The sequence below is a fragment of the Octodon degus genome, unplaced genomic scaffold (genome assembly GCF_000260255.1).
Source record: "Octodon degus isolate 3935 unplaced genomic scaffold, OctDeg1.0 scaffold00089, whole genome shotgun sequence".
NCBI classification, from domain to species: Eukaryota; Metazoa; Chordata; class Mammalia; order Rodentia; family Octodontidae; genus Octodon; species Octodon degus.
Window position 1 is genome coordinate 2099330 of NW_004524665.1, and position 27403 is coordinate 2126732.

The 27403-nt window shown below is 41.7% G+C and overlaps 1 protein-coding gene across 2 annotated transcripts in view; it reads left to right on the forward strand.

The window, feature by feature from the left end:
- The window catches only part of Cab39 (calcium binding protein 39), a 96359-nt gene that overhangs the window by 61547 nt on the left and 7409 nt on the right, over positions 1 to 27403 (forward strand). For both annotated transcript variants that reach the window (XM_004637304.2, XM_023722171.1), the window contains exons 3-6: positions 11027 to 11191; positions 13123 to 13241; positions 19018 to 19186; positions 25830 to 25889. In XM_004637304.2, coding sequence (XP_004637361.1) covers positions 11027 to 11191; positions 13123 to 13241; positions 19018 to 19186; positions 25830 to 25889 — 513 coding nt within the window. The remainder of the gene's footprint in view (positions 1 to 11026; positions 11192 to 13122; positions 13242 to 19017; positions 19187 to 25829; positions 25890 to 27403) is intronic.

Genomic DNA, 27403 nt, shown 5'->3' on the forward strand with positions numbered 1-27403 from the left:
CTTGCCAGGGAAGCGCTTATTCCACTGAGCCATCTCCCTGGCCCCTTCTGTAGTAAAATTAATACAAAACCTTCTGAGTTTTTAGAGGTCTTGAAATAGGCCGGTTATATCAATGTTTGGCTTGCTAATTTTCTTGCCTTGCCTTTTTTTTTGGGGGGGGGTAGGAATGGGCTTTGGGTCTCTCTGTGGTGTCCATATTGCCCAGGATGGCCTTGAATTCCTAGGCTCAAATAGTCCTGCTGTCTCCACTTCCCACGTAGCTGGGATACAGGTGTACACCACATTTTTTAAAAAAGTTTTTAACTTTATTAGTACTTTTGTTTTGTTTTGTTTTTTGTTTTATAGTACTGGTGATTTAATCCAGAGTCTACATACTGAGCTGCACCACATAGCTGGGTATTTGCTTAATTACCCAGGCTGGGCTCAAACTTGTGATCTTCCCTGCCTCAACCTCCCAGAGTGCTAGGATTACAGCTGTGCACCACCGTGGCATTTTAGTTTTTAAGGGGAAAACAGGCAATAGAAAGTCTTGTGGTTCAGTGCCACTTGGAAAGGTTACAGTGGACATTGCCCTCAGGAAAAACTTGAAGTAATCACCTGTCTCCTTATCTGGGTGGGAAAGGATGGTTGGTTCTACTACTGTTAACGCGGTAAGCATTAGATGTGCTTAGATATTGGCTAATGCTTAAGTTGATCTGTAGCTTAAATATTTTAATTTACAAATGTTTCCTAAAGATAAGTGGAAATTAAGTTACTGTTACTTGGTTGGTCCTGGAAGCCAAGGGGCCTTCCTAATTTAGGGCTAACATGCCTGGCCCCCAGGGGACTTTGGGCCTGCACTTCTCAACTTGGAATCTTGATTGTACGGCATGTTTGGCTGGTGCATCTCCAGACCCTACTATAACCCATCACTGCTTTGTACAGTACAGAGAGCAAATCACTACTTTAGAGGCTTAGCAACTGAAGAACTTAAGTGCTGACTCTCTCACCCAGAGGAGTGGGCAGTAAGGGCCAAGCTACATCATTCTCCAGTCTGATGAGCAGGACTTTTTTGGGGGGCTGTCCCCTCAGTGTCTCTGCTTCACCATGTTATAAAACATTTGGCTGCTATTAACGAAGCAGTCTACCCGTGAAACCTAATAGAAGCTAGGCTTCCTGCCCCATACTGGAGCAGCATCTGTGTGTGGGAACACTGTGTCCAGCTGACAGCTACTTGCAGACAGTTATGTTAACCAAATCACAAGGGCAGGCCATGTGTAAATCCCCACCATGGACATTAACGCAAGGGTGGCATGTTACAAAGAGCACAAGTAAGCCCTTTCCAGTGCTTTTGACTGTGTTAGGAAGTGAGAGGTCTGTGTGAGAAATTAAAGCACCTCAAGACCAGCTACTGAAAGAAGGTCACAGCTGCTTTAGGCATCAGAGGACAGAGCCGAGAGAGAGAGAGGAGTGTCAGGGGCAATAGGCCAAGATGGAGGGTGTGGACCTTCAGGCTTTTGCTAGAGCACAACAAGGTGTCCAGGGCCAGAGCAGAAAAGTAGATGGCAAAGGAAAGAATTGAAGGCCTTCCTGTGGAATCTCGGGTCTTAAGAAATGGAAAGGATCTTCGAAGTCATCTGCCCCAGCCCCTGTAGTTATCAGATGATTCCGTAAGATCAGCAGGTGTCTGTGAGGCCACACAACTGGAAAAACTGCAGAGATCATTCACCTTGACCTTTACTCAAGTGACTTTGCTGCTCCTCCAACACGCATTTGCAGAACATTACCTAAGAAGAAAAAGCAGAGAGATTGATGAACTTAGCAGGCTTATGGAGTAGGTGCAAAGAATACTTTTCACCCAACTTCCCCAAATACTAACATCTTACATGTCCACAGTATATTGGTGCGAATCAGGAAAGTCACTGGTACAATACTGTTGGCTTATACAAGCATTTTCCAGATTTTATCTGTTGCGCTACTGATGACCTTTTTTATATATATATATATATAATTTTATTGAGAAACAAATAACAATGAGACAGTTTCAAAACTGATTACTAGCAGTTTCAAAATTAATACATTGCATATTGTTGTCTTAGTAGTTATTCATTGTACAAGATGCAAACATGATATCCTGTCCACAACACTGTTAGAACAAATCTCAATTCATTGATTTAAGAGAATCCAGCTTTATATCTATCCTATTTTGAGTGTACAGATAGAAAAAGGTTGTTCATTTGTATCCCCCTTTTTTGGTTTTGTCAGAGAAGGGCATTCCATTGTCATTTAAATATTGTAGGTGCATGAATTCAGCAAAATACTCCAATATAGTCCAGTAGTCCATAATAGTAGTGGGTTTTCCAGAAGACTGGCAATTAATGACCTTTTTTCTGTACCAGTGTCCAGGATCACATGTTGTGTTGAATTATCTCCTTGCTCTCCTTTAATTGAAACAGTTCCTCAGTCTTTAATTTTTGTAACCCAGGCACATAAAATCTTTATTGATTTGGGTTTTGGTTGATGTTTCTTCCTGATACAGTATAAGTTCCCTGCCTCATCTTGTTAAGTTTTGGGCTTTTTGAGGCAGGGTCCTCTCTGTAGTCCAGGCTGGCCTTAAACTCTCAGTCCTCCTGCCTCAGCCTCCTCAGGTTAGGCATTTTGGGCAAAAGCACCACAGCAGTGAGGTTGTGCCCTGTGGACTCATTATTTGTGTTGTTCACTTGGCTCACTTGGGTGAGGTAGTGCCTCCACTACAGTAACTACTGCTTTTATTTTTTAGTAAGTGTCTTGAGCTGGGCATCTTTTCTAAAAATAAGTGATTGTAAATGTGTTACCAGGGTTGAGCTGGAGGATAATATCATGATGGAACAAGGAAATTGAGCATGTTTTAGTTAGAGGAATGGAGGTAGGTATTCAGATACGAAATTGAGAGACTCAGCTTCTCTGGAGAACAGTGGAACCACTTTGAAATACATGCTGCTAGGAATCGGCTGGAAATCAACGCAGTTGAAAAGAGTGTTTCTGAGCTGGATTGAAGGCATTTGGACAGAATAAATTAGTAGTGAATCAAGTGTGTAGTTCCATCGCTTTTCCTAGAGAATTCTGGGAGATATCGTAGAGATAATTTAGTAAAATACATCCAAGAGAAGCAGCACTGAACTTAACAGCTTTAGCAGGACAGGTAACATGGTTATTAAGGGGCAATGGGTTAGGTGACATGGTGATTTCAGCAGCTTGAAAGGGGACAGTGTTTGGAAGATCTGTATTGTAAATAGCTTACTCAGTGTGGATAAGAAGGATGTGGTCATAGAGCAAGAACATACTGACATAATGCAAACAGCCCAGAGATAGATGGGGCTGGGTGTGGTCACTAACCAGAACTCTGAGGAAAGCAACTAAGTAAAATCTAAACAGGAATCACCAAGTTTGTTCTGTGTGTGATACTTTAATCAGGAAGTGATTGCTGAGTTGCCTTCTCTTGTGAAATATATCTTAAATTTTTCTGATATCTTTTAATATTTAAACATGTTTTCTTTATTTTGTTTAGTCATCTGGCAAGTGTTCATGTGATGGAAAACAAAAACCACACAAAGCATTGAGCTACACATATAATTAAAAGTCAGCAATTGAAGTGTAAACAAATCTCTCATTTACCAAGACTGCTAATAAATAGTAAGCTTAAATAATTTGTTTTTCTTTCATGCATGCTGCTGATTTTCTGATGTCAGTAGGAGCTAGTCATGAAAATGCCCAGGTTTGAAAGTCTCAGGTTCTCCCTGCTTCAGAATATAGTAGTTTCCTGTTAAATCTCCAGTGTTGATCTTTATATTTGTAGTTAATGGTGTGTTTTTTCAAAAATAGTAGACCTATCTACATATTTTAAACCTATGTATTTGATTATTTGTTATAAATATTTTAAAATTGGAGGCCTGGGGATAATAGCTCAGCAGCACAGCACTAGCTTGGCAAGCACAAGGTCCTGAGTTCAACTTCTGGTACCAGTGAAATAAAATATATTGGAACAATATCTTTATGAGAAGGATAGAAACAATGAATAGGATAAGGTCAACCAGTTGGTACCAATATAATGAACATCTTAATGTACACTTACATTTGAATTTAACCAGTTGTCCATACAAAACTGTGTACAGTGTGGGTGTGCAGTGACTCAGGATTTCCAAGATAGCAAATATTTTTCCTTCAGTGCTGAGACTGCTCTTTCTTCAGTTGAGTACCAGATGCAAAGTTGGCTTTCATTCAGCTCAGCGTGGAGAGACATCTACACTTGGAGCTGTGCATGTACATTGAGACCCAAGCCTAGGCACTTGGTCATTGAAGGACCAGCATTATTGAAGTAATAGCCAGACTTTCTTTATTCATAACTCTTCGTCAGATAGACATTAGCTGTAACTTATTCATTGGCCTGTTTCTTTCAACTGCACTTATTCATATTTTAGGTAATTTAGGGGGGTTTGCCCATTCTTTGAGGAAAGTGTTCTACAGTATGAGATGGTTTTTATTTAATTACTAATTCTAGTATCTTCTCATTTTCCTTTTCAAAAGTTAAAACATTAGCCAAATTATGATCTGTCTTGCTTTGTTTGATCTTGCCTGGGGAAGGTTCAGAGTTGGGAGTCCACCCAAGTTGGGTCTGTTTCTTCCTAGGAGTTAACTGGTAGGCTGTGCCTTTATTTATTTTTAGCTAGAATTAAGCATCAGAACCCTTTCTGCTTGACTGTAGCAACATCTTTATGTTCTGCCAAAAACTCCTCCCTTAGCTTTCTTGCTAAAATATGACAAGGTTGTCCTTCCTGCAGATCCCTGTATATGCACTACATTTTAAGGAATCCCTTGACTTCATGAGGTACTAACACCACCTTTCCCCCCGTCAATTTTAATCAGGATTTTATATCCCTGTGGTCATTTTTGTACTTGTGTTCAAACGTTCATCAAGCATTTATGGAGCACTTGTACACCTTGGGCTCTTCATAAAACGAGGAAACAGAAAGTAATTAGTTCAGAAATCACAAGGAAAAAAAAACTGCATACAGCGTGAGAAACAATCTGAAGAAGTACCTGGTAGTAGTAGTAGGAGAGTATGGTATTATTTACTGAGAAAGACTTCTCCAAGCACGTGCCTGATCATTGAGCTAAACAATATAGAAAGAATGGGAACTGGCCAGGAAGCTGGTACAAAGAACATTTCAGGCATAGGAAGCCACATGTGTGAAGACTCTTCAGGAAGACCAGTGTGGCCAAAGCACTGGCAAAGAGACAGTGGAAGAGGCACTGTAGTGTAGGCTAAGGCTAAATAATAGGCCAGACCTTGCAAGATTTAATAGGCCATTTTAAGAAAGAATTTGCACCATCCTTAGAGCAGTAATCTTTGGAGCATTTTAGACAGAGGAAGTATCCAAATTAGCTTTTGTATTGTGGAAAGAATATTGTAGTTGTGATGTGGAAGATCTTAAGGGATTGAAAAGGGTATAAGGAAACCATCGGATAGCCTGTTGAGTAGTATAGGCAAGAGTTCAGGGAACTTTGAATCGAATGGTGATAGTAGAGGGGTCATACGTGCAAGGATTTGGGAGAGCTGGTGGTGACTTAGCTATTGGAGCAGAAGGAAAAGTTGAGGATGATCCTGAGTTTCTGACAAGTACAGTGGTATCAGTAGTGTTACTCTTACCTGAAATAGGGAATAGAGGATCATGAGTCCTGATTCCTGTGGATTACATTTAGGGTACCACAAGACACCTACTGATGAGTTGGCTCTGAATGTGCTAGCAAGGCCAGGAAGTAGAGGACTGGATTTGAGATAGAAATCTGTGAGCTATCTGCATTTAATTAGAACAATGGGTTTTGGTGAGATCATTCAAATAGGAACTAGAGAATGAGAAAAGGAAGCCTAGTACCATGCCTTGAGGAATGCTTAGTATCCAAGGAGGATGGGCCAAAGAGACCAAGGAGAAGAAACCAGAGAGCTAGGAAGGAAAATGAGGATAATGATGAGTCACAGAGGGCAGGGAGGGACAGTTTAAAAAGAGGGTGTAATCAACTCTAAATGCTAACCGGAGCTCCAGCATAATGAACATAGAAAATTGCATCCAGTGGTCTGCAAGTAAGTCACTGGTGACCAAGAGGCGAAAAGTACTAGGTGTAGAAGCCATGTGGAGTTGGGCAGAGTGAATGAGGAAAGATGTGATCTGTGGCAAAAGTGGGTGGGAGCTGGGAGGGAGCTAATGGCATCCAGGAAGAGACTTTTTGGTTTGTTAGGGAAAGTTTAGATGTATTTATGCCCTAATAGAGGAGAAGTAGTTGAGAGGGAGAATTGGCTGTATGAGAAGATGAGCTATTGCAGTGATCCCAGAAAAGACAAGAAGGGGACAGGATGCAGAAGCAGGGAGTATTCACATAGGTAAGGAGTGCCATCACATGGGCGTTTGCACCCATACTGTAGGAGATACCTTCTAAAAGGATGGGGCTTTCCAGCGGAGTCCAAGTTGCCATTCCACTTAGAAATACAATAAATATGTCCCTATGTCTCCCAGCCCTTTTATAAAACAGCTTGAGATATAATTAGTTCACCTATTCTTTTATTCAGATCTGTTGCTACATTTTAGGTATGCATAATGATCATCATCATTACAGGGACTTTGTTCCTGTGTGTAACCCCTCTCCCTTATTTACAAAAGCTTTGTTTCCTTTTTTCTTCATTCTCATTTTTTTTTCTTTTCCCTTCCGTTCCTCCTCCCCACTCCCTAGTTCCTCTTCCCAGTTGAACATTTTCTTCCTATTTCACAATATCTGTCATACATTTTGGTCCTTATTTACACTTGATTTCTCATACCAGAGAAATAATGCAGTATTTTTACATGTATGTCTGATTGATCTCGCCTGAGTATGGCTTCAAGGTGCATGTATTTAACTGGAAATGTCACAAGTTCATTCTTCTTTATGGCAGAGTAGTACTCCATTATATTAAAAAAAAAAGGCCACACCTTCTGTTATCCATTCATCAGGTGATGGACATATAGGCTGTTGCCAAGATTTAACTATTATAAATTGTGCCACTATAAACATTGGTATGGGTGCCGGGGAGGTAGCTCAGTAGAATAAGTGCTTACCTGGCAAGTACAAGGGCCTGAGTTCAATCCCTGGTTCTGCAAATAAATAAATAAATAAATAAATAAATAAATAAATAACATTGGTGCAGATGTGTATGTGTCACTGTGATTATGATGCTTGTCTTTCAGGAAGATACCAAGAAGAGGATTAGCTAGGTCCTAGTTCACCTATTTAAAATGTACAATTCCATGGTTTTTAATTTTTTCATAAATATGTATCATCATAATCACAGTCAATTTTAGAACATTTCATGACCTCAAAAAGAAACCCGTGTCCTTTAACTGTCACATGTCTTTCTCAACCACATGTTGCCAGAGAAGAGCATGGAGTGCTATCTAAACTCAAATTTAAAAATCACAATGAATTCAGAGAAGAGTCTAAAGTGAAGAGTTACTAAGTACTTTAAAACTCTGGTCTAACCAGAGGAGAAAAGGAGAATAAGGCCTACCACTCAGGGTCACTAGTACAAAACCAACAGATACTGTGCTCAAGAAACCTATTAAATGTCACTTTCTTCCATCTCAGAATCATGTAAAAATAAAGATTAAGGAAATTGGATTGTGAAAACAATATGTGAGTAAATTATAAGAGAACAGTTTTTCTTGGCGGTTTTCTCTTGACCCAGAAAAATTATATTTTATGTTGCTTACGAGTTGCTTATAGGGTCATAAACTGCTGTCAGAAATCTCTTGAGTGATATAGAGAATAAGGTAGTAACAGTGGGCTGGAAAAGAAATACTCTGCTTAACGTTGATAGTAAGTTCTCATAGTGGAATTACTTGATGAGGATTTATAAACATTCAGAAGTCATAGAAATCAGTATAAGCTTAGAGAGGAGCAATACAAAGTGAACTTCATTTTATTTTCTTACAGTCAGGAAATATGGAGGAGTGTTTTTTACAGCCAGTATATTCAACAGAAAGTTCTTTGAATGTTTTAGAAGGAGGTACCTGTATTAAGTGGCTAACCAGCCATATGCAGACATTATTAATAGTTATTGAAACAGAGCACAATTCTAAGCCATAATGGTAGCCTCCAGAGGTCAGAGGATACTAATGTGAAAGCAGCAACTGATGTGCTGGACGTCCTTCAGAACACAGCAGCACCTCCATGGCCTTGAGTGCTAGGCTAATGATGAGGTTACCTAATGACAAGAGTTGTTTGCTCCAGTTTAAGAACATTTGGAAAATTCAGCTTTTACAAGCAGGACCTATGAAAGCTAGAGAGCTTTGGTTCACTTTAAACTTCCTGAGTCAGTTATGGGATAGCCTTGCCAAAATTCTTAAAAGTACCTCTGGGCTACGTTAATGTTTGTAAATACACAAGTGGCACTCTGGTGGCTTTGGTATAATCCATTCCAAGTAGGACTGGAACATTAGTGCTGCCCTTCTTAGAATGATAATTACTTTTTTTTTTTTTTTTTTTTTTTTTTTTTTAGGAAAGGGTCTACAGGGTGTTCAGGGTCTCACTACTAGAACAGACTCATAGTGATCCTACTGTTTACAGCCTCCCAAGAGCTGGGATTACAGGTGCACATCGCCACACCGAGTCTCAATTGCTGGCTCGGTGTGCCCTGGGGGGCGGGGCCAGCATCGCAGGCCCAGGGATTGAATCCCCAGCCCCTGTGCCTGCTTGCTTTAATCCACTGAGCTTTTTGGCCAGCCCTTAAATGATAATTAAACTCAGAGAAAGTTTCCTGAAAAAGGTGACAGTTTAAGGAAGATAGGCAAGCTGCTTCAAATAAGAGCCCTGTGCAGAAGAGAAGTGAAAATACTGCCTCATCTGCAGAGCAAAGCCAGAGCCAGCACAGTGTGGTGAAGCAATATTTGTCCCCTTATAAAATCAGTTAACAGCTATTTGATCTGAAACCTGGCAATACTGCATTACTGGGCACTGGAGATGCTCGAGATGCAGTAATGTGATCATCTGGTGAGAAGGTCGTAAAGCAGTGTAGCATTCATTCTTTAAGTACTGTTACCTGCCAATCTGTGAATCTGTGCTAATTTGTCTCTCAGGTATATTTCTGGTTGTAAATGTTTCATTTTCTTTTTATTCTTATTTTTTATTTTTCTGTATTTTAGGGAAGGATCTACAGGGTGTTCAGGGTCTCACTGCTAGATCTGACTGTTAGTGATCCGCCTGTTTACAGCCTCCTAAGTGCTGGGATTACAGGCACATGCCACCACACCCAGTCTCAGTTGCTGTCTCAGCATGCCCTGGGGGCAGGGCTGGCAGGCAGGCCTGGGGATCGAACTCCTGAGCAGGCACTTTAATCTGCTGATCTATTTGGCCCGCCCTTTTCCAGCTTTTTCTTAAATTGCCTATTTTGGGGTCTGGGATACATAGCTCTGTGACATAGCACCTGCCTGGCAAGCACAAGATCCTGCATTCAGTTCCAGGTACCAAAAAAAAAAAAAAAAAAAAAACAGCCAGTTCACTTTTAAAGACTTTTCTAAATAATATGGAAAAATATTTTCTGTTTACTCACATTATTATCTCCAGTTTTCCGTATTCTGTAGTACAAGTCTACTGTAGATAAAGTCTTTCAGCTTGTATGTTTGTAAGAAACTGAAGAATTAAGTAAGGCCTAAAATCTACAATAAACATTGTGAAAGGGAAAGAAACTACTCAAAAAGAGAAAGAATCAGGATGGCTTAAAGGAGAAAAGAAGGAAAGGGTGAAGTGGGTGGGTGGGTGGGTGGGTGGGTGGATGGATGGATGGATGGATGGATGGATGGATGAGTTAGGTATACGACTGACTTTTAGTTCATTGAAAAAAAAAGGTTTGTAGAGGGCCTGCCAAATAGCTTAGTGGATTAAAACGCCTGCTTAGGCAGATTCAGGGACCAAGGTTCAATCCCCAGTTGTGCCGAGACGAGTTGAGACCGGGAATGGTAGCGCATCCTTGAGTCCCAGCGCTTGGGAGGCTGAAAGCAGGAGGTTTACTGCAAGTCATATCTGTGTAGTGAGATCCTCAAGACCCCATTATTTAATCAATTATGCGTAACTGTATCTTGTTATATTAACCATTGTTAATCTGTTATCTTGTTTTTAATTTTTTTTTTTTCCTTCAAAATAAAAAACTTGCCTTTAAAAAAAAAAATTTGTTTCAGGGGCCTGCCCCTTAGCTCAGTTCTTCGGGGCCGGGGAAATAGCTCAGTAGAATAAGCGCTTGCCTGGCAAGCGCAAGGGCCTGAGTTCAATCCCTGGTTCCGCAAAAAAAAAAAAAAAAAATTGTTTCATGTTGTTGTTGAAAGATATTTTCACGGAGTATAAAATTCTAGATGACAGTTTATTTGATTACATATTTTCTCAGTCATGTAACAATCGTCCTCCACCATCTTTTTGACTCCCATCATTTCTGTCAAAAAATCTATTGTCAGTCTTTGTCCGTGTTTATATCCCTTCGGCTGTTTTTGGTTTGGTTGGTTGATTGGGGTTTTTTGGTGGTACCAGGGATTGAACTCAGGACCTTCTGCTTGTAAGGCAAACATTCCCTGGCCACCTTTGACTGTTTCTAAGACTTTTATCACTGAATTTCAACAATTTAGCTACTCAGTACTTTGGTATAGCTTTCTTTTTTTCTTGCACTTGGGATTTGTCAACTTTTTAGCAGTGTTAAAGTCACCTCATTGCTCACTGTGAGGCCTTCCACTCCCCCCAGACCGTATTTTATTTTGCAAAAATTTTTACTGCTCTGTTAACATTTTCTGTAATATCTAATTGCTAATCCCATCTATTATGAATTTTATCGCAGACGTATTTTATTTTTGTTCTGTAGTTTTTATCTTCTATAATATGTTTAATTTTTCTAGAATATGTTGAATATAGTTGTTAATAGTAACACCATTAATATTCATGTTTCCCTGGCCTTAAAACGGATTGTTTTTCTTTTCTTTCCCAATCTCTCCCCCTAAACCAGGCTACAGAAGAAGTTTCCAAAAACCTGGTTGCCATGAAAGAAATTCTTTATGGCACAAATGAAAAAGAGCCACAGACAGAAGCAGTGGCCCAGCTAGCTCAAGAGTTATATAATAGTGGGCTCCTTAGCACCCTGGTAGCTGATCTACAGCTCATTGACTTTGAGGTAAGATAGCAATTTATTAATTTTCTAAAATAGTACTCAATTCATCATCCTTTCCCTTATGTTCTCTTTTGAATCTTAAGATCTCTGTTGGGCTCTCAGCCCAGAAGTTCTTGACCTCTGAGCACACCAACATGTCCTCCTCATTAGCAGAACCAGGGCAGGAACCCAAGGTGTCTCAGGCCTCTGCCACATTGTGCGCAGTTTTTTAGGTACTCAGTTTGCCCTTTTATTTAGGATGTAGTATATAAATAACTGCTATTAGAGCAGTAGAGTGGGTTACATGATTCATTAGACTTTAGCTCTCAGGGAATGAACAATCTCAAGAAAACTAGAATGTTGAGTTTAAGGTAGAAAAGATTTTATGGAAAGTTCAATATACCAGGGATCATTAGTGGTTTGTTTGCTTGGTGCTGATTTTAAATTTTTAAATTAGTACAGTATTTAAATAGATTGTATTCACAACTCAGATTTTTTAGCATCTCTTAGAAAATGTATTTGGCAGTATTGGGCCTGCAGCCCAGCTTAGTCCTTCAGCTGGAGCACAGCAGCTTCCCAGGACAGCCAGACTTGGACTTCCTTAGGCAGCTTAGTTTGCTTTACCCATTGGCACCTTCTGCCCAGTAGGCATTTGCGATTGTTACCCAAGTTTACGTGCTTGGTCATGCCATGTTAAATATTTAATGAATTTAATAGTGCAAATACTGATCATTAATACTAGTCTAAATAAACTAGTTTGAGGAGCACATAAGGTAATGAAGCCCTGTGGCATAGTTAGAGGCAGTTTCCTCTTTCACTTGATTGACTGTCCATGCAGGTAAATGCTCTAGGGGGAAACTGACAGAAAGCAAATTAAATTTTGAAGAAGGATGAGAGGGTATGATTCTTATACTACTGTGATAATAGAAGAAAATAACATTTTTTTCTGCTATAGATAGAACTAGATATTTCCATTTATATAGCTCATTTCATATAGTATTTTAATAGCATATCAAATTCCAACAGAAGTTTTATTTCTTCTGCAAAGTTGGCAATAACACTGGAACATTTGGCTCCTTCTCCTTTGCTGTACCCTAACCCAATCTCACTCCATTAACTGGCCACTGAATTTAGTATTCATTTGGGACTTTAGAGACACCAGTTTATAAAAAGTATGTGAATGCCTTTGGGACTAGGTGGGACTGGCTTGTAAAGGTTGCCATTGCTGCACATGAGCTAGCACAAGCCCCTTGATGGTCTTGCTGCATTAAGTGAGGCTTGAAATGCTAGCATTTCACTACTGTCTGAGGGCTTCTCAGCCTTGGTACAGCGCCGTTCTGAAACACCTCTTGGGTCCAGTTCTCCATTTATTAATGTCTTGTGCTGTTTTTGTGAGATTCTCAGATAGTAATGTCCATCTACTCTGTGCAGAGTTGTGATCTCCAAACTGCTATACCATGTCCCTCACTATTCATCTATTTGAAATGTCTACTAGCCATCAAAACTCAGCTCCATACAGAATTCTTTCATTTTATTATATCTTAATATATCAGTAGAAAACCCTGTATGATTTGTAGCACAAGCATCCCATCTGAAGCTTTTTCTACTTAAGTGCGATTTAGAGCCCTGTAGATTGTTAGCAAATAGCAACATTTTATTTTCCATATTTGAGTGAGTATGATTTTGAGAGTACGAAGTTATGAAAATTACATGTGGGATATAATGAGATTTCACTTTGTAAACTTGTTGTTGTTAAAAATAGTATACTATTACAATTTAGAGTTTGGAATTATGAAGAGATAAAAACAAGAAAATTTAATGTATGAAAATTTCAAAGTTAGGTATTCAGTTGTAACTATAAATATAAAGTGGTTTTCTTCAAGTTTATTTGGGAGGGTAGATGGGCATTCTGTTGTTTAGTTAGGTAAATATTTTAATGATTGTATTCCTAATAGGGCAAAAAAGACGTGGCTCAAATTTTCAACAATATCCTCAGAAGACAAATTGGTACAAGAACTCCTACTGTTGAATACATCTGCACCCAACAGAATATTTTGTTCATGTTATTGAAAGGGTATGTACAATGTGATAAAGTTTATATTTTTAGTAAAAATAAAAGGGAAAGATTACTTTGGTAAAGCAAGAATGATGAATGTGGGAAGCATTTTTATCAGCACATTTTCCATAGGTCTTAAACATTTCACTCCTTAAAATCTACCCTATAGGCAAGCATGGTGGTACACGCCTGAAATCCCAGCATTTGGGAATGTGAGGCAGGAGGATCACTGTGAGTTCAGCAGCAGCCTCGGCACCTGGTTAGTTTAAGGGCAGACCCAGTCTCAAGGGGAAAAAAATGCAACCTATAAGCAAAATTTAATATAAAAATGCCCTATACTTTAAAATAGGGGCCAGCCAGATTGCTCAGTGGATTAAAGTACCTGCTTAGGCAGACACAAGGACCAAGGTTCGATCCCTGGCGTGCTGTGCTGGCCCTGGACTCACTGAGATGGCTATTGAGACTGGGCGTTGTGGCACACACCTGTAATCCAAGCTCTTGGAAAGCTGAAAACAGGAGGCTCACTATGAGTCCGATCTGTGTAGTGAGACCCTATAGACCCTGTACTAAGTACATTAAAAAAATAATAAATAGGGTAAGTTATCAGCCTTTAAATTCACAAACATAACTGAAGCAAAGAAATACAAAACAAAGAAGAAAGTTTTGTGTCTGTGTAACTCAACAAAGTTGAGTTTTGTTGAAATACCAGCTAAATCATATGTTAAAGCTGGCTCCTCTGCAGCATGACAGCCAGAGAGTGGACGTGGAGTGTGGCCACTGTGTGGCTTTGCTTTGTTTGGTCAGCAGAGCCCGTGTTGCACTGTGGTGCACATGAGTTCTACCTCTGTGCCCTCACTCACTAACCCACTTAGTTTGGTAATTCACAGTGTATCTCCATGGAATTACTACCAAACTATGCAGTCATTGGTGATTGAGTAGTCCATCATTAAAAAAAAATAAAAGTAAAAAAAGCCCTAAAACCTGAAACTTAAAAATCAAGAAGCAGATCCTTTTCTATCTTAGCACAGAGCCTCCCTGAACAGCAAGATAATTTCCTATTGTTGGGCACCAGAGTTACCCGCCAGCCCTGGGTGTGCTGTGCCTCTTTCTGCCCCCATGTCAGCAGTGTTGTTGGGCTGGTGGGCAAGCACATTATCAGCATGACTAGCGGCATGAACCAGCTTGCTTTCCTACCAACTGCTTCGCAGCTTGCCTCATTCTGATTCATATCTCTCTGGTTTAACACTTCCCCCAGTTCAAACTTGCTTTTACAGAGCATGAGTCAGTGCGTTGTTGCTTACCAGCATTCCATTTCCTCCTTTCTATTTTAATCACCCATGGTGCCTCTTCAGATGTTGCCATACACATCTTAATTTTTGTATCATATCAGTCCACTGTTGCTGTATAAACACTTAGTGGATAGGTTGGAATTTTGGTGTTCTTAGCGCAGCTTCCAGTTGCCTTTGTTTTTTTAATATCACTATTTCCTTTTCCATAGAAACAAGTGGTTATTATAATCCATAAATTAGTTAACTCTACCCGTGACTTCACAGTAGCCAGAAAAATGATATAAACCTTGTTAGTCATTGTACAACGTAAGACATTTTTAAAGTTAAAACTTTCATCTGAACTGGCCAAAGTAGAAACTTCAGCCAAGTGGGAAAGAAGGAGAAACATGGAGAATAAATAGAGCAGTGTTTGGGCCACTCCCACCTCTATCCAGCCCCTCAACTTTTGTTGTAGGAACTATATATATGCACAGCCAGAGAATTATCACAGCCATGCTTTCCTCCCCATAACTGCTTCAGCAGTTACTGTCTGTACAAGCTCCTTTGCCACCAGTGAGACACAGTACTTGATACTTAAAGGAGGAGTCAGTACTTTGTTTTCAGTTTCCAGGCTTTCAGTCCAAAGTCCGCCAGTCCTCAGGCAGATGCAGTCTGGTACAAAGGCCTGGTGGAAGACAGCTACTCAGCTCCTGTCACCTTCCACACACATGCAGCTTTAGGGGCTACTGTAGCTCTGAGCCACCACACTGCCGTTGTGCCCTTCTGCTTGCTCTCCTTTGCTGCTTTCTCTCACACCTGATTTGATATCAAGTGTGCACCCTTGTCCATGATCCCACAGTGTAACACTGTGATGCCTTTTACAAGCCTAACTGTCCAGTGCTTTAATCTCAGATTTCCTCAATTTTCACAAAAATGACACTTTATGGTTACTTTGTTTTAAACCAGTTTCTAAAGATCCAGATTAAATGCCTTTATCTTATACTTTGAGTAATTTTTGGTTTGGTTTGGTTTGTCTGGTTTTTTGTACTGGGGATTAAACTCAGGACCTTGTGCTTGCCAGGCAGGTGCTTAACCGCTGAGCTATCTCCCTAGTCCTGAGTAACTAATTTTAAGATAACAATGTGCAGTGTATTAATCATTGTTACCCTCCTGTTATCTTGTTTTGATGTTTTCTTTTCTCTTTAGAATAAACAAGGTCCATAAACCAAATTTGATTGATTAGACTTTTATCTTTTCTGTTAATGTATAAGGATTGATGCCTCTTCTTTGTTTTTTAATTCATGCCATTTATCGAAGCAACTGGGTCATTTGTTGTGTAGAAAAATCATATGTTTGCACCTGTGGTTTTTGTTTTGCTGCCCCATGTTCCTATAAATTGGTGCCTGGATCCTAAGGGTTTGGTTGCATTCACATTCATTTTGAGGCAGGCATAAACTCTTCAAAGATGATGTGGTGTATTTTCTGTTGGATAGCACTGGTTTTCCCACTTGGGGTAATAGTACAGTGTTGTCAGTCTGAAGTCTGTCCATTTTGAAGTTCTCCACTGACCTTTTCACCTTAATGTATACATTGAGATATAAAGAAGAACCTGATCTCATTGATAACTTATCCCAAAGTATGATCCCCTACAGGAAAGACCACTATCATTGCTTTAATTAGTTGATGGTCTGCCCATTTTCTTAAATGAATGTTGAATATTTTGGTTTGGTTTGGTTTGGTTTTTTAAAAAAACACACTGAATGTGTTCCAGTGCATCTCAATCATTACATTTTTATGTCCATGTTGTCCCATGTTGGGCCACTGGGTGCTCCTTCAGGTTGGCTCCCCTGTCCCTTGGCAAGAAGGTCCTTATAGCTTCCTTGCTTTTTGGCACAAGATTATCACCTTGCTCATTTTGTAGGGTTCGTGCCAAACTAGAAATAGCTATTTGTTTGGAGAGCCCAGTGAACTACCTTTTAAGATTTTTGTATTTTAGTTAGCTAGTTTAGACTACAGTTGTCTGTCTTATTAGGTTGTAAGTTCATCAGCGTTAGGTATTGGGGGAAAGTTTCACTGCTAATACTGGTGTACATTTCACATCTTACTGCTAGCAGTGGGCTGAGTTTGAAGGACTGGTGTTTTACTGGCAATTTAAAAGTTAATATGTTCTCCAGTGCTAACAAGTTGTGCAGCACAACTGTTTACCTTGTACTGTTTGGTTTATGGTTTAATCATTTAGACAGACTTGATAAACTTCTGTCCAAAACCTGCCCAGTTTGTTGTACCAAACTCCTATCCTTGTCCCTTGTGTTACCTCCTTATTGGAAGATAAGCAGAAATGAATTGTGATGGGTAGACATCTTAATCACAAGCCTCCTCTGATGGCACCTATCTGTTGCCTGGCTGAGCTCTTCATTTCTTGCTGCCAACCTGTAAGAAGAGCCCATAGAATCTCCTGGTTCCCACCATAACTTCTCTATTTCCCTCCCTCAAGCCTGTATCTGATACCAGCTGTCATCCCTAACGGATGCAAAGGAGGCGCAGAATTTTGATCTGGTTGAGGATCTGTGATGAGCATATATACAATAAAAGAATAATGCTGTTGGCAAGATTTTAGAGGATAAAGACAGGTTTGATTAATAAAGCAAAGGTGAATAAAAGAAGGGGAACTAAAGACTGGAGACCCAAGTGGTTTAAGATTTGCATAGGCACAAAAAGAAAGGAAACAAACAGAGCAGGGAGATAGCTCAGTGGTCTAATACACCTGCTTAGGCAAGCTTTAGCAAGCAAGCAGCCCGATTCCAGCACCACATGCCATGCCAGCCCCCATCCCCACCCCACCTGGGGCAGAGCTAGCCACAAAAGCAAGCAACCAAGCAAGAAAGAAAGGAAAGAAAAGAAAAGAAAGATCTGAATAATGAATTACTAAGAACACAGGTTCAGAGGCAGGATTGAACACCATGTGATTGGTAGCAGTAAAAAATGCAAAATAAACAGTAAGAGTAACACCTGAAAGTTTTATGGTAGCATTGGGAGATAGCTGTGTACCAGAGTGATCAATCCATTGAGAGGAAGTAACTAGACATTAAAATCCCAAGAGGAAGCAAGGGCATGGGGAGGGTATTTTGTGGTGGGAAATGCTGTTGGGTTTTTGGCTTGTGGATTTATGGTGAATATTTAACTGAAGTTTGTGGCACAGCAGAAAATGCATAATTGCAATTCAGACGTAAGTTTGAGGGAGGGGAATAGAGTGGTCATGGTGGGAACCATGAAATTTTATGGGCTTTCCTTTCAGGTTGGCAGCAAGAAGTGAAGACCTCAGCCAGGCAACAGATAGGTGCCATGAAAGAAGTAGAAAAAGAGCTAGGAGAATTTATCTTGCCTATTCTTAAAGAAAATACTAAAGATCAGTACTGTCAGAACACCAAGAAGGATTTTTGTTATCAGGATAAATCACGCATGTTTTCACAAGGAGGAAATCTTTGCTGGCCCATTAGTTCTTTCACTGGAGTGTTGGGAGGTAGAACTTGACTGCAAGAAACCATGGAACATGTGGATGGCATGGCCAGGTGGTCCAGTGAGGGGGAGCTGGGTACACCTGGGATGCAAAAGGTGCAGCGCTCAGCTCCAGGGTTTTCCTCTTGATTGCAGGGATTGGCTAGGTGAGAACCTCAGAGGTAGAGGTCTGTGTGTGCAGCACTGCTGCCAGGGCACTGCAGCTGGATTCTCCTGCGGGCTTAGTGGTCTCAGGGCATTCTGTGATGGGGGAATTTTGTGAAACCAGTATGAGGCTTCCACTTTCCACTTCGCAACATTTTATGTTGCCACGAATCCTTTTTTTTTTTTTTTTTTTGTACTGGGGTTTGAACTCAGGACCTTGTGCTTGCCAGGTAAGCACTTATTCTACTGAGCTATCTCCCCAGCCAAGAAGTGTTGTGAGTGTTGAAGTGAAAAAAATATAAATACTTGTATATTTGGTAGATCTGTTGGATACTGTGAATTTCCGAATTTGAAAAAGTGTTTTGCTGGATATTTAGAGCATCGTAGGTAAAAGCTAAGCCCCAATGGAATGCTGTGACCTTAAATACATCCTTTTAGATCTTTTTAAAGTATAAACAGTGAACTTCACTTTTGGGACCGTTTTTCCTTGATTGAAGGCAGTGTCATCAGCCAGTGTGTGTGAGCTCTTGAGCAGGCTTCCCTGGATCCAGGCTGTGCTCAGAGAGAAACTTTTTTTTTTTTTTTTTTTTTAAAAAAAAAAAAAAAAAAAAAAAGGACTGGAGAGCGCCCACGGGGCTAGAACCACTGGCCTGGTGGAAGCCACCAGACCACGTGATTAAATGAATGCTGTCGAAGGAACCGCTGAGCTAAAGCCAGTCCAAAGAGAGAAACTTTTTATAACCTGCTATAGTCTTTTAGTTCAGAACCATGTCTGAAACTTCCTGTTCTCAGAATTTGAAATGTTCACTGTTGGAGTTCTAAGAGAGCAATCATGTCTGGCTTTTTGTTTATGTTTGTTTCCACAGATATGAATCTCCAGAAATAGCTCTAAATTGTGGAATAATGTTAAGAGAATGCATCAGACACGAACCTCTGGCAAAAATCATTTTGTGGTCGGAACAGTTTTATGATTTCTTCAGATATGTCGAAATGTCAACATTTGACATAGCTTCAGATGCATTTGCCACATTCAAGGTAACAAAAGTTAAATACACTTGCAAGATAACAGACATGCTGCTTTTCCTAAGTCTTCTCTGCCCTTGTAGTCTGCATACAGCTGCCCTCTAGTGGAGAGAAGATGGATTTTAATATGTTCGTGTAATGTAGATACTGACAGAAGTTAGCTTTTTGGTTATTGGAGGGGTTGGGGTGTTTGTTTGGTGTTTGTTTTTTTGTACCAAGAATTAAAATCAGGATCTTGCATTTGCCAGGCAGGTACTGTACCACTGAGCTGTATCCCCGGTCAGAAAAGTTAGTTTTTAAAGGGTGGAAAAGTTAGGTTCTAAAGTCTATCAATAAAAAAAAAAGTCATATCAATAAGGCAAAAGTTGAAGTGTAGTTAAAATTATTCAGTTAAATTATCTATTGGTATAGTACATCTGATAACCAGATTTTCTCCTGTGTTGGGCCATTCTGGAGCAGTTTCTTTGGTTAAGCATCAAAGAAAGTATCTGTCTCTGTTCAGGGGCCATGTTCATATGCATATTACTAAGTATTAAAACCATGGTACATTAGAGCCACAATTTAGAGGTAGCCACGTTGTTGACAGGCCCAGGGAAGCTGTGGATTCACCTCTGTGTTCTCTCACACCAGAGCACATTAAGTTCAGGATCAGCTACACTATTCAAATTATTATTTCCTACCTCCCATCATCTATCTTAGTTCCTTTATTGTGGATTTCTGTGAATTAAATACACGGGCTAGGGATGTGGCTCAGTGGTAGAGCTCTTGTCTTGATGCACAAGGCTCTGAGTTTGATCATGTGTGTGTGTGTATGTGTGTATTATAAAACCTACAGATTTTAATGTACATTGTAAGGTCTTGTGCTGTTTAAAGTATATAATAAAGAAGTAATCTTTTTTTTCTACCAATAAAAGCCTTAGAAGTGTTTTAGTATAGCCCGTATTTAGTACATGTAGACTTTTTGGTATTTTAGGGAAGGGTCTACAGGGTGTTCAGGGTCTCACTACTAGATTAGACTCCTAGTGATCCACCTGTTTACAGCCTCCCGAGAGCTGGGATTACAGGCACGCGCCACCACACCCAGTCTCAGTTTCCAACTCAGCATGCCCCGGGGGCAGGGCCAGCATGACTGGCCCAGGGATTGAAACCCCAGCTCCTGCGCCTGCTTGCAGGTGCTTTAATCTGCTGAGCTATTTGGCTGGTCCAGTACATGTAGACTACCTTGCCCAGAATATGAACACTGTCACAATGAGAAATGTTCTCTTATGAGGGCTTGGCTGGGATCATAAAGAGCCCGTGAGGTGATCAGCACCCACTTTGGGCTCTGCATGAGATGTGGGCCTGACAGTGTATGACCACCCTTGGTAGAGGACTGGTCATTGGCATTTCACATTGAAGGAAAAAAGGTCACGGTGGGAAAGGGGGCCAGAGATTTATTTCATAAAACTATGAAAGAAAATGCCAGAAGCTGTAGGTAAGACCTCAATGTATTGTCAATGCATAGAGCAAAACAAAGTGAATATGATTATAACAGAATGGTCACTGTGATGTCTTAGGTATCACCGCAGTGGTGGGCTAGGCCTCATGATTAGAATGCACCGATGGAAGGGAATGCCCATTCAGGAGCAGCAGCGCAGCATGAAGGGAAGTGTAGTGACTCCTTGTGTCAAGGAGAAGGTCCCCTGTGTGGAAGGACAGCCAGGACCCTGAGAGTGGCAGCACTCTGGGCAGTGGGGATGAGAGAAGAGGATTGAGGAGCTGCAGTGTTGTGAGAGACAGCCAGGCACTGGCCACGTGGAGGATGTGCCCCCGGCTCAGATGGCCAAACCAGCTCTAAGGTGAGAGGGATGTGCTGCCTGCACACTGGAAATGTGTTGTCTGACAGAGTCCTGACTGGCCTTGCTGATGACTTCATCCCAATTAAGACTGCTTCTTTCATTGAGCTCTTATCAGGGAGAAAATGGTGCTGATGGAATCCCTGTGAGTAACCAAGTCCTGTCAGGTCTTGGTAGCCCAAGAGACACATGAGGCAGAGCCAGGAAGGTAGCCTCCAGTTGGAGAAGGGAAACTTCAAAAAGGAAGTCAGGACTCTGAGGGTGCACTCCAACAGAGAGGGTTCAAAGCTGGGCTGGCTTCTGTGTCTCAGTGCTCCCGACCACACAGGGGTAGAGCTCATTAGGCTCCTGAACGGAGCCCTCTCCCCAAGAAGCAAGGCCCCTACCAAGACAGTACACAGGAGAGAGAAGAGAAAGGCTCAGAACTGCCATCTGGACACACACGCACATGCGCACACATCCGTGCCCCCCTGTGCAAATGCCAGTTAGAGCAGGCCACCTTAGCAATTCCACTGCACTGCTGACCAAGAGGGAAGGCAAAGCCTGTGCACATCTGCCATTGTTTGCAAGCAACAGCATTCTGATGCGGGGGCCAGCAGCTCTGTCTCCCACCCCTTGGAGAATGCGAAGAACTCCCTTCTCAGAAAGTACTCTCTAACGTAGTTTTCAAACACATATCCATCCACCACCCTAGATGAGGAATCCCTGGAACAGGTTCTGAGTCTAAAGGAAGTTAAAATTATCTGCTCTAAATGAGTTCAAGACTCATAGCTTGAGTAATAGACACTGAAATAGTGAAACCAGATGGCCAAATATTTGTTAGTGAGTTTTGATTTGTTTCATAGAGTTGAGATGGAGAGGACAGCAAACAAGTATATTTCCAGTTTTCCAGAGTAAACAAGTAGATTCCCCAGAGAGGCTGGTGGAATTTGGAGCTGTGTGATGTTCTAGAAAGTATTTCTAAGGAGATGATTTCTCAGCATTTGGGAAAGGGAACTATACCCACAGCCAGCATGGATTCACTAAGAGTAAGTTCAGTCATACCAATCTCACAGATGGCAGTAGGCAGTGGCTTGCAGACATAGCCTGTTTCAGATCAGCTCTGCTGTGGCCTTAGCCTGCATCTCCCCACCTGTTAAGATGTAACAGTGCAAGTGTGTGAGGGTCCCATCCCTCCACATAGTCTGTGTGCAATGTGCAAGTCTCTGTTAGATGGTCCTCTCATGACAGTGAGAATATCCTAGGAACTGGATAATTCTGCAATGTTAGAAACAGTGAAATAGATGGAGATTCAGCACAGTGGTTCACAACTCACTGAATGTCATATTCATCTGTGTTAGCAAATGGATTGTCGTTGCACTGGCCAAAAGTTTTGAGCAGATCTGTACTGGCCGTTGTCCCACCTGACCCTGCTAACATTTTTATTAATGACTAAAAGGGACAGGGCGTATTTACCTAATGTGTAGGTATAGCCATAAAGGGAAAGAGAGTGGTAACAGTGAATGCTAAGAACTCAGGGCCAGCCTGAACTACATAGTGAGACCCTGTCTCAAAAAGTAGATCCTACAATTTGTAAAAGTTCAGAAAGACAAGGATAGAACAGGATAAAATTTAAGTATTTATAACTGACCCCACTGTATAAACAAGAGTTAGGAAGTAGGGCACAGTGTCACACATCTGTAATCTTAGCATTCAGGAGGCTAAAGCAAGAGAATCTGCGAAGTGTAACACAATGGATATAATTAATTTACTGTTATGCTGTACCCTGTGGGGAGGTGCTACATGAGGAAACTAAACCCAAAGGTATTGAGTGAAGTCACTGAGTAAGGAAGATACCCCCTGACCCAGGCAGACTGACTTGAGAGCCCTCTGAAGAACAGGATTCTGAAACATCCAGTAAATTCTACTCCATGCAACCACACTCTGTAGGAGCAAGTGGATGGTCTCACTCCACTCTTTAAGTTTGCAAGTTAACAGCAACCGAAATGTGCCCTTTTCCAGAGGCTCTGCTTTAAGAGGCGCATGGGCAAACAGATGGTTTTCCAGTACACAGTGTTGAGGGGGACTCAGAACCCTGTCGTTCAAGGATTGCTTAGAAAAGCTGATGCTTTTTAGCCTAGAGGATAGTAGTCTTGCTTGGGACTTGCCCTGAGAGTGCTGTTTGTGTTTGAGATGGGGACCTCTAGAAGATAAACCAGACTTATTGTGTCAGCCCTAGCAATTTCCGGACATAATTTGGGGTAGATTTTGACCAGCACAAAGGAGCTTTGTAAAAGCTCCAAAGGTGAACTGCACGGGTGGAAGAATTGAGTTCCATGTCCTTTGACAATCAGATATCCAGTTTGAAATGGGGCCAGTGACATAGAGCCCCAGCTCTATGAAGCTAAACCTACCCTGCCAGGCAGCAGAATGCCCTCAGAGACCCCATGACTTTTGGTCACATGTGATTTAGGGCCCAAACCCAGACTTCTAGGAAGCTTTTTAATTTATCCTATCCTGAAAGTAGCCTACTTAATCTGCTGGACCTGGGATGTGATCCCTGACCTCTCTCCAAGCTATACCAGAGGTTTGGAGATTCTAGAATTTATAAAGGTACAAGTGGCCAAAAGTACCATATTTTTCCCCACTGCTGGCGTAGGGTCATACACACCCTAAACACGGCGAGCTGCTGGCCAAATGCTGACCTTCACCTTTATTCTCTTACCCCCACCACCTGTGTGCTTGGATCTCTCCAAAGCTGTTAGTCACAGTCATCAAGTTAAGGTTCTTTCTCATCTCCCTGCAGACAGAGGCATTACCTAAGGCCCCATTTCCTCCTTCCCAAATTAGTGCCCTCTTTCCCCAAAAATAAGACTTAGCTGAAAAATAATCATCCTTTAAAAACTAGAAAGAAAAAATACCAGTCCTACCAGGCATGATGCCATGCGCCTGTAATCCTAGCTCTTGGGAGGCTGAGACAGGAAGATCTCACCATGAGTTCAAGACCAGCCTGGCTATATAAGCAAGTTCAAGGCCAATCTGGACTACATGATGAGACTCTGTCTCAAAAAATAATTAAACTCCTAGGTTGTCTAATTTTGCCTATTTAACCCTCATGGAGGAGTTGAGAAAAATTAAGTAGGTTTTTTGTGGGGAACAGAGTTTACACCCCTCTCCAGCAGTTTGGACAACCATAAATCTTTGGGGTAGGGCTAGAAGCCTTCTTAAAAGCATACTTTTAAGATTGCTTAATTTGATGTTTTTCAGGCAAGTCTCTTGATTTTCTTGGCTCATTCACTGATTAATTGTTAAGCTCTGCTATCTGCAGGGCACTGCACAGGTGCTAGGGACTCAAAGGTTACTAAATAGACCCCTGTTTGATGGGACTGACAGTCTGGGATGGAGAAACGTTGCTTAAGGGTCCCATAGCTGTATAAGGTCACAGTTGAGACTAGTGCTTGTGTGTACTGACCAGTCAGGAAGGGTTTTCTGAGGAAGTGATCGCAAGCTAGGCTCTGCAGGTTGAATAGTTGGTAACTGGGAGAGGAAAGCCGGTACAAAGGCCTTGGGGGAAGAGGGGATGGGAACAGGAGGTAAGTGACAAAAGAGCTCCCTGTAGAATCCTGAGTCCTTGTGGACCACCACAGGGGAACTGGAGCTGTGCCTTCGCACCTGTGACTGTGCAACATTTCTTCAAAGTTTTTCAGGCCCAGGAGCACACTTCAGCAACCGTAGGAAACACGAGCTCCTTGTAACCTGGGCAGCGTGCAGACTCAACAGGAAGAAGAAGCAAGGAGAGTTGGTTCAGACCAAGGGAACTGCTGGCACTAACCTGTCTAGGAGGTGGCACTGAAGGAACTTCACTTACTACCTCACTAACTACCAGCTCGGCGCTCCTGCCCTCATGCCCCACTTTCTCTCCCCCCAGCCAGAGCAAGGCTAGTCCACAGCTAATTTGTAGGTTCCTAAGGCACAGATGGTATTTTTTTGTCTTTCAGGGCCCAGCACCTAGAATTTTTCCTAGCACATAGTACATTGTTTCCGATTGATCCTTGAGTTGCTTCATAGAGTGAGTATAAGCTCAGTTTATAGCAATGCAGGGTTGTACTGTAGGGCACACAATAAGGTCTACATTTTTGAAGTATTATTTTGATTTCTTAAGAGCTGATGTTTATAAAAGATGGAGCTTTAAAAGAAACATTCTAATTCTGAAAAAAAATGACTAAGGTTTGAAACAATGTAATTGAATTTAAGAGGAAAAGAATAGAACCTTCAGTGCTCCTCTCCCTCTCCATCCCCACCCCCCCCCACACACACCTTTTTTGAGACAGGGTTTACTATGCAGTTCAGGCTGGCCTAGAGCTCACAGAGATCCTCTTGCCTCAGCCTCCTGAGTGCTGGGATTACAGCCGTGCGCCGCCACCCCCATGAGTGCTTTTTCTGTATAAGTACCACGCACTAACTGGTTGTACCGCTAGAACTCCTGGCAGTGCTTTTTGAAATAAAAGAAATTTCCTCTTTCTCCACTAGGAGCTCTAAATGGGCTCAAAATTTTATTTGACATTTTATGGCAGCTGTTAACTCTTACTTTACTGCCTTTGTTGTAGGTTATACTTCCACAGCCTCTTATTTTCAGTGTTTCCCTTTAAGAGTTATGGAGCCATATCTAATAGTCATTTAAGTTGTAATTTCAAGTTAGTTTTGTTTGTATATAGAATCAGCATATTTACTATATAATTCAAACACAGATTATATATGTAAATTTTTAACCAACAGAATGCCATGGAATGTTTTAGGGTTTTCTTAAAGAAATTTAGTGAAGAACTGTACTTTCTTCGCAGGACTTGCTTACAAGACACAAGCTGCTCAGTGCGGAGTTCCTGGAACAGCACTATGACAGGGTAAGTACATGCGGCACGCAGGAGAGGGCACAGTCTGCGTGTCGCGGTGGTAGGCGGTGCCACCACCCCTAACAGAAGCAGGACACGGCCCTTTCATCAGCCCATCGGCCTTCTATTACAAGAGGAAAGTGGGGGCCTGGTGCTGAATGACAAGACAGTACATGGAAGGGGAGAGTGACTACTTGACTCTTAAACCTATGCTTCGTTTTCTGCCAGTGGCTGTATACAAATAGCAGGGACGACAGCGCAGGGCAAGGAGTGCATGACCCGGCCTCTGCCATTGCTCTGCGGGCTGAATGCCGCTTAGGGACCTGGCAGTCCTCCCTGACTGCAAAGTGAGGACAGGGGCTTAGTCTATCAGTAGATCTCTTCCAGCACTCAGAGGCAGACCTCAGAGGTGATAACTGATGTGCATGCCCTGGGCTGCAGTGCCACACGTCTCTACCAGGCACAGGCTCTGCTTTCCACTGGAGCGATCCCCTGGGCAGCCCCAGTGCTTTCCTGGACCACAGCAGTTTAACTGTACATTGTCCAAGACTGGTCCTAAAAGTCCCTGTGTGCCCACAAAATGTGACTGAGGTCTTAATTCTTCCATTAGTGGCTTGTGTCTTTGGAATCTTAAGTATTAATAGTATTTCATTGTTTTCTTTGCTGTTCAACTATATTTTGTGGTTCTTGAAGACAAGAGTCTCTGCTTCCTTATTCTTCTGTGTCCCTTCTGCCGCTCTCCCTTCTCATCCTGGCTGCATGTCACAGGGCAAGTATACTCTAAGGCCCTCAGGAATGGCCTCACAAGGGGCTTCAACATAGCCCGTTCGCTACTCTTTATTTCTGCTCTTGGCTTGTTGCTTTTGTATTCTGTTAACATGAAATGACAGCACTGTTGTTTCCTTGGAGCCTTGTCATTATTATAGGGGAAGACTCAAGGGCTTAGCGTCAGACTGCGGGGCCTGGCTGCCCCTGCCGGCCCTCCACGGTGCTGAGGAGGCCCTGGGCAGCTGCCGCCACTCACCCTCTGTGCCTGCAGGGTACTCAGCCTGGAAGGGGGACCTGCACCTGGGAATGGGAGGGTTAGGGAAGGGTGGGTGTGGCCCGGCACTCAGTGCTAGAGGATACTTAAGTGTTCAATAAATGCTACTTGTTTTAGTATTATTGCCATATAGCCTCAAACTATTTTTTTTAAAAAACAGAGTATCTTAATTTAAAGCCTACCAAAAATACACGCTATCTATTAATCTTCAAGAAATTCACTACACAGCTGGGCATTGTATTGCATTCCTATAATCCCAGCACGTGAGAAGGTGAAGCAGGAAAATTGTTGTCAGTTGAGGAGCAGCCTTGGTGCACTTCAGAAGCACAGTTAAGGCCAGCCTGCACTATATAGTGGACTCTTACCTCAAAAAAAGAAAAGAATTCACTACAAGCAGTGAATCCTGTCAGTTTTGCAGTAAGACAGTTCGCTGTATGTTACTAATAAATAACATTAGCTAACACAATTTTAGAAAACCAAATAT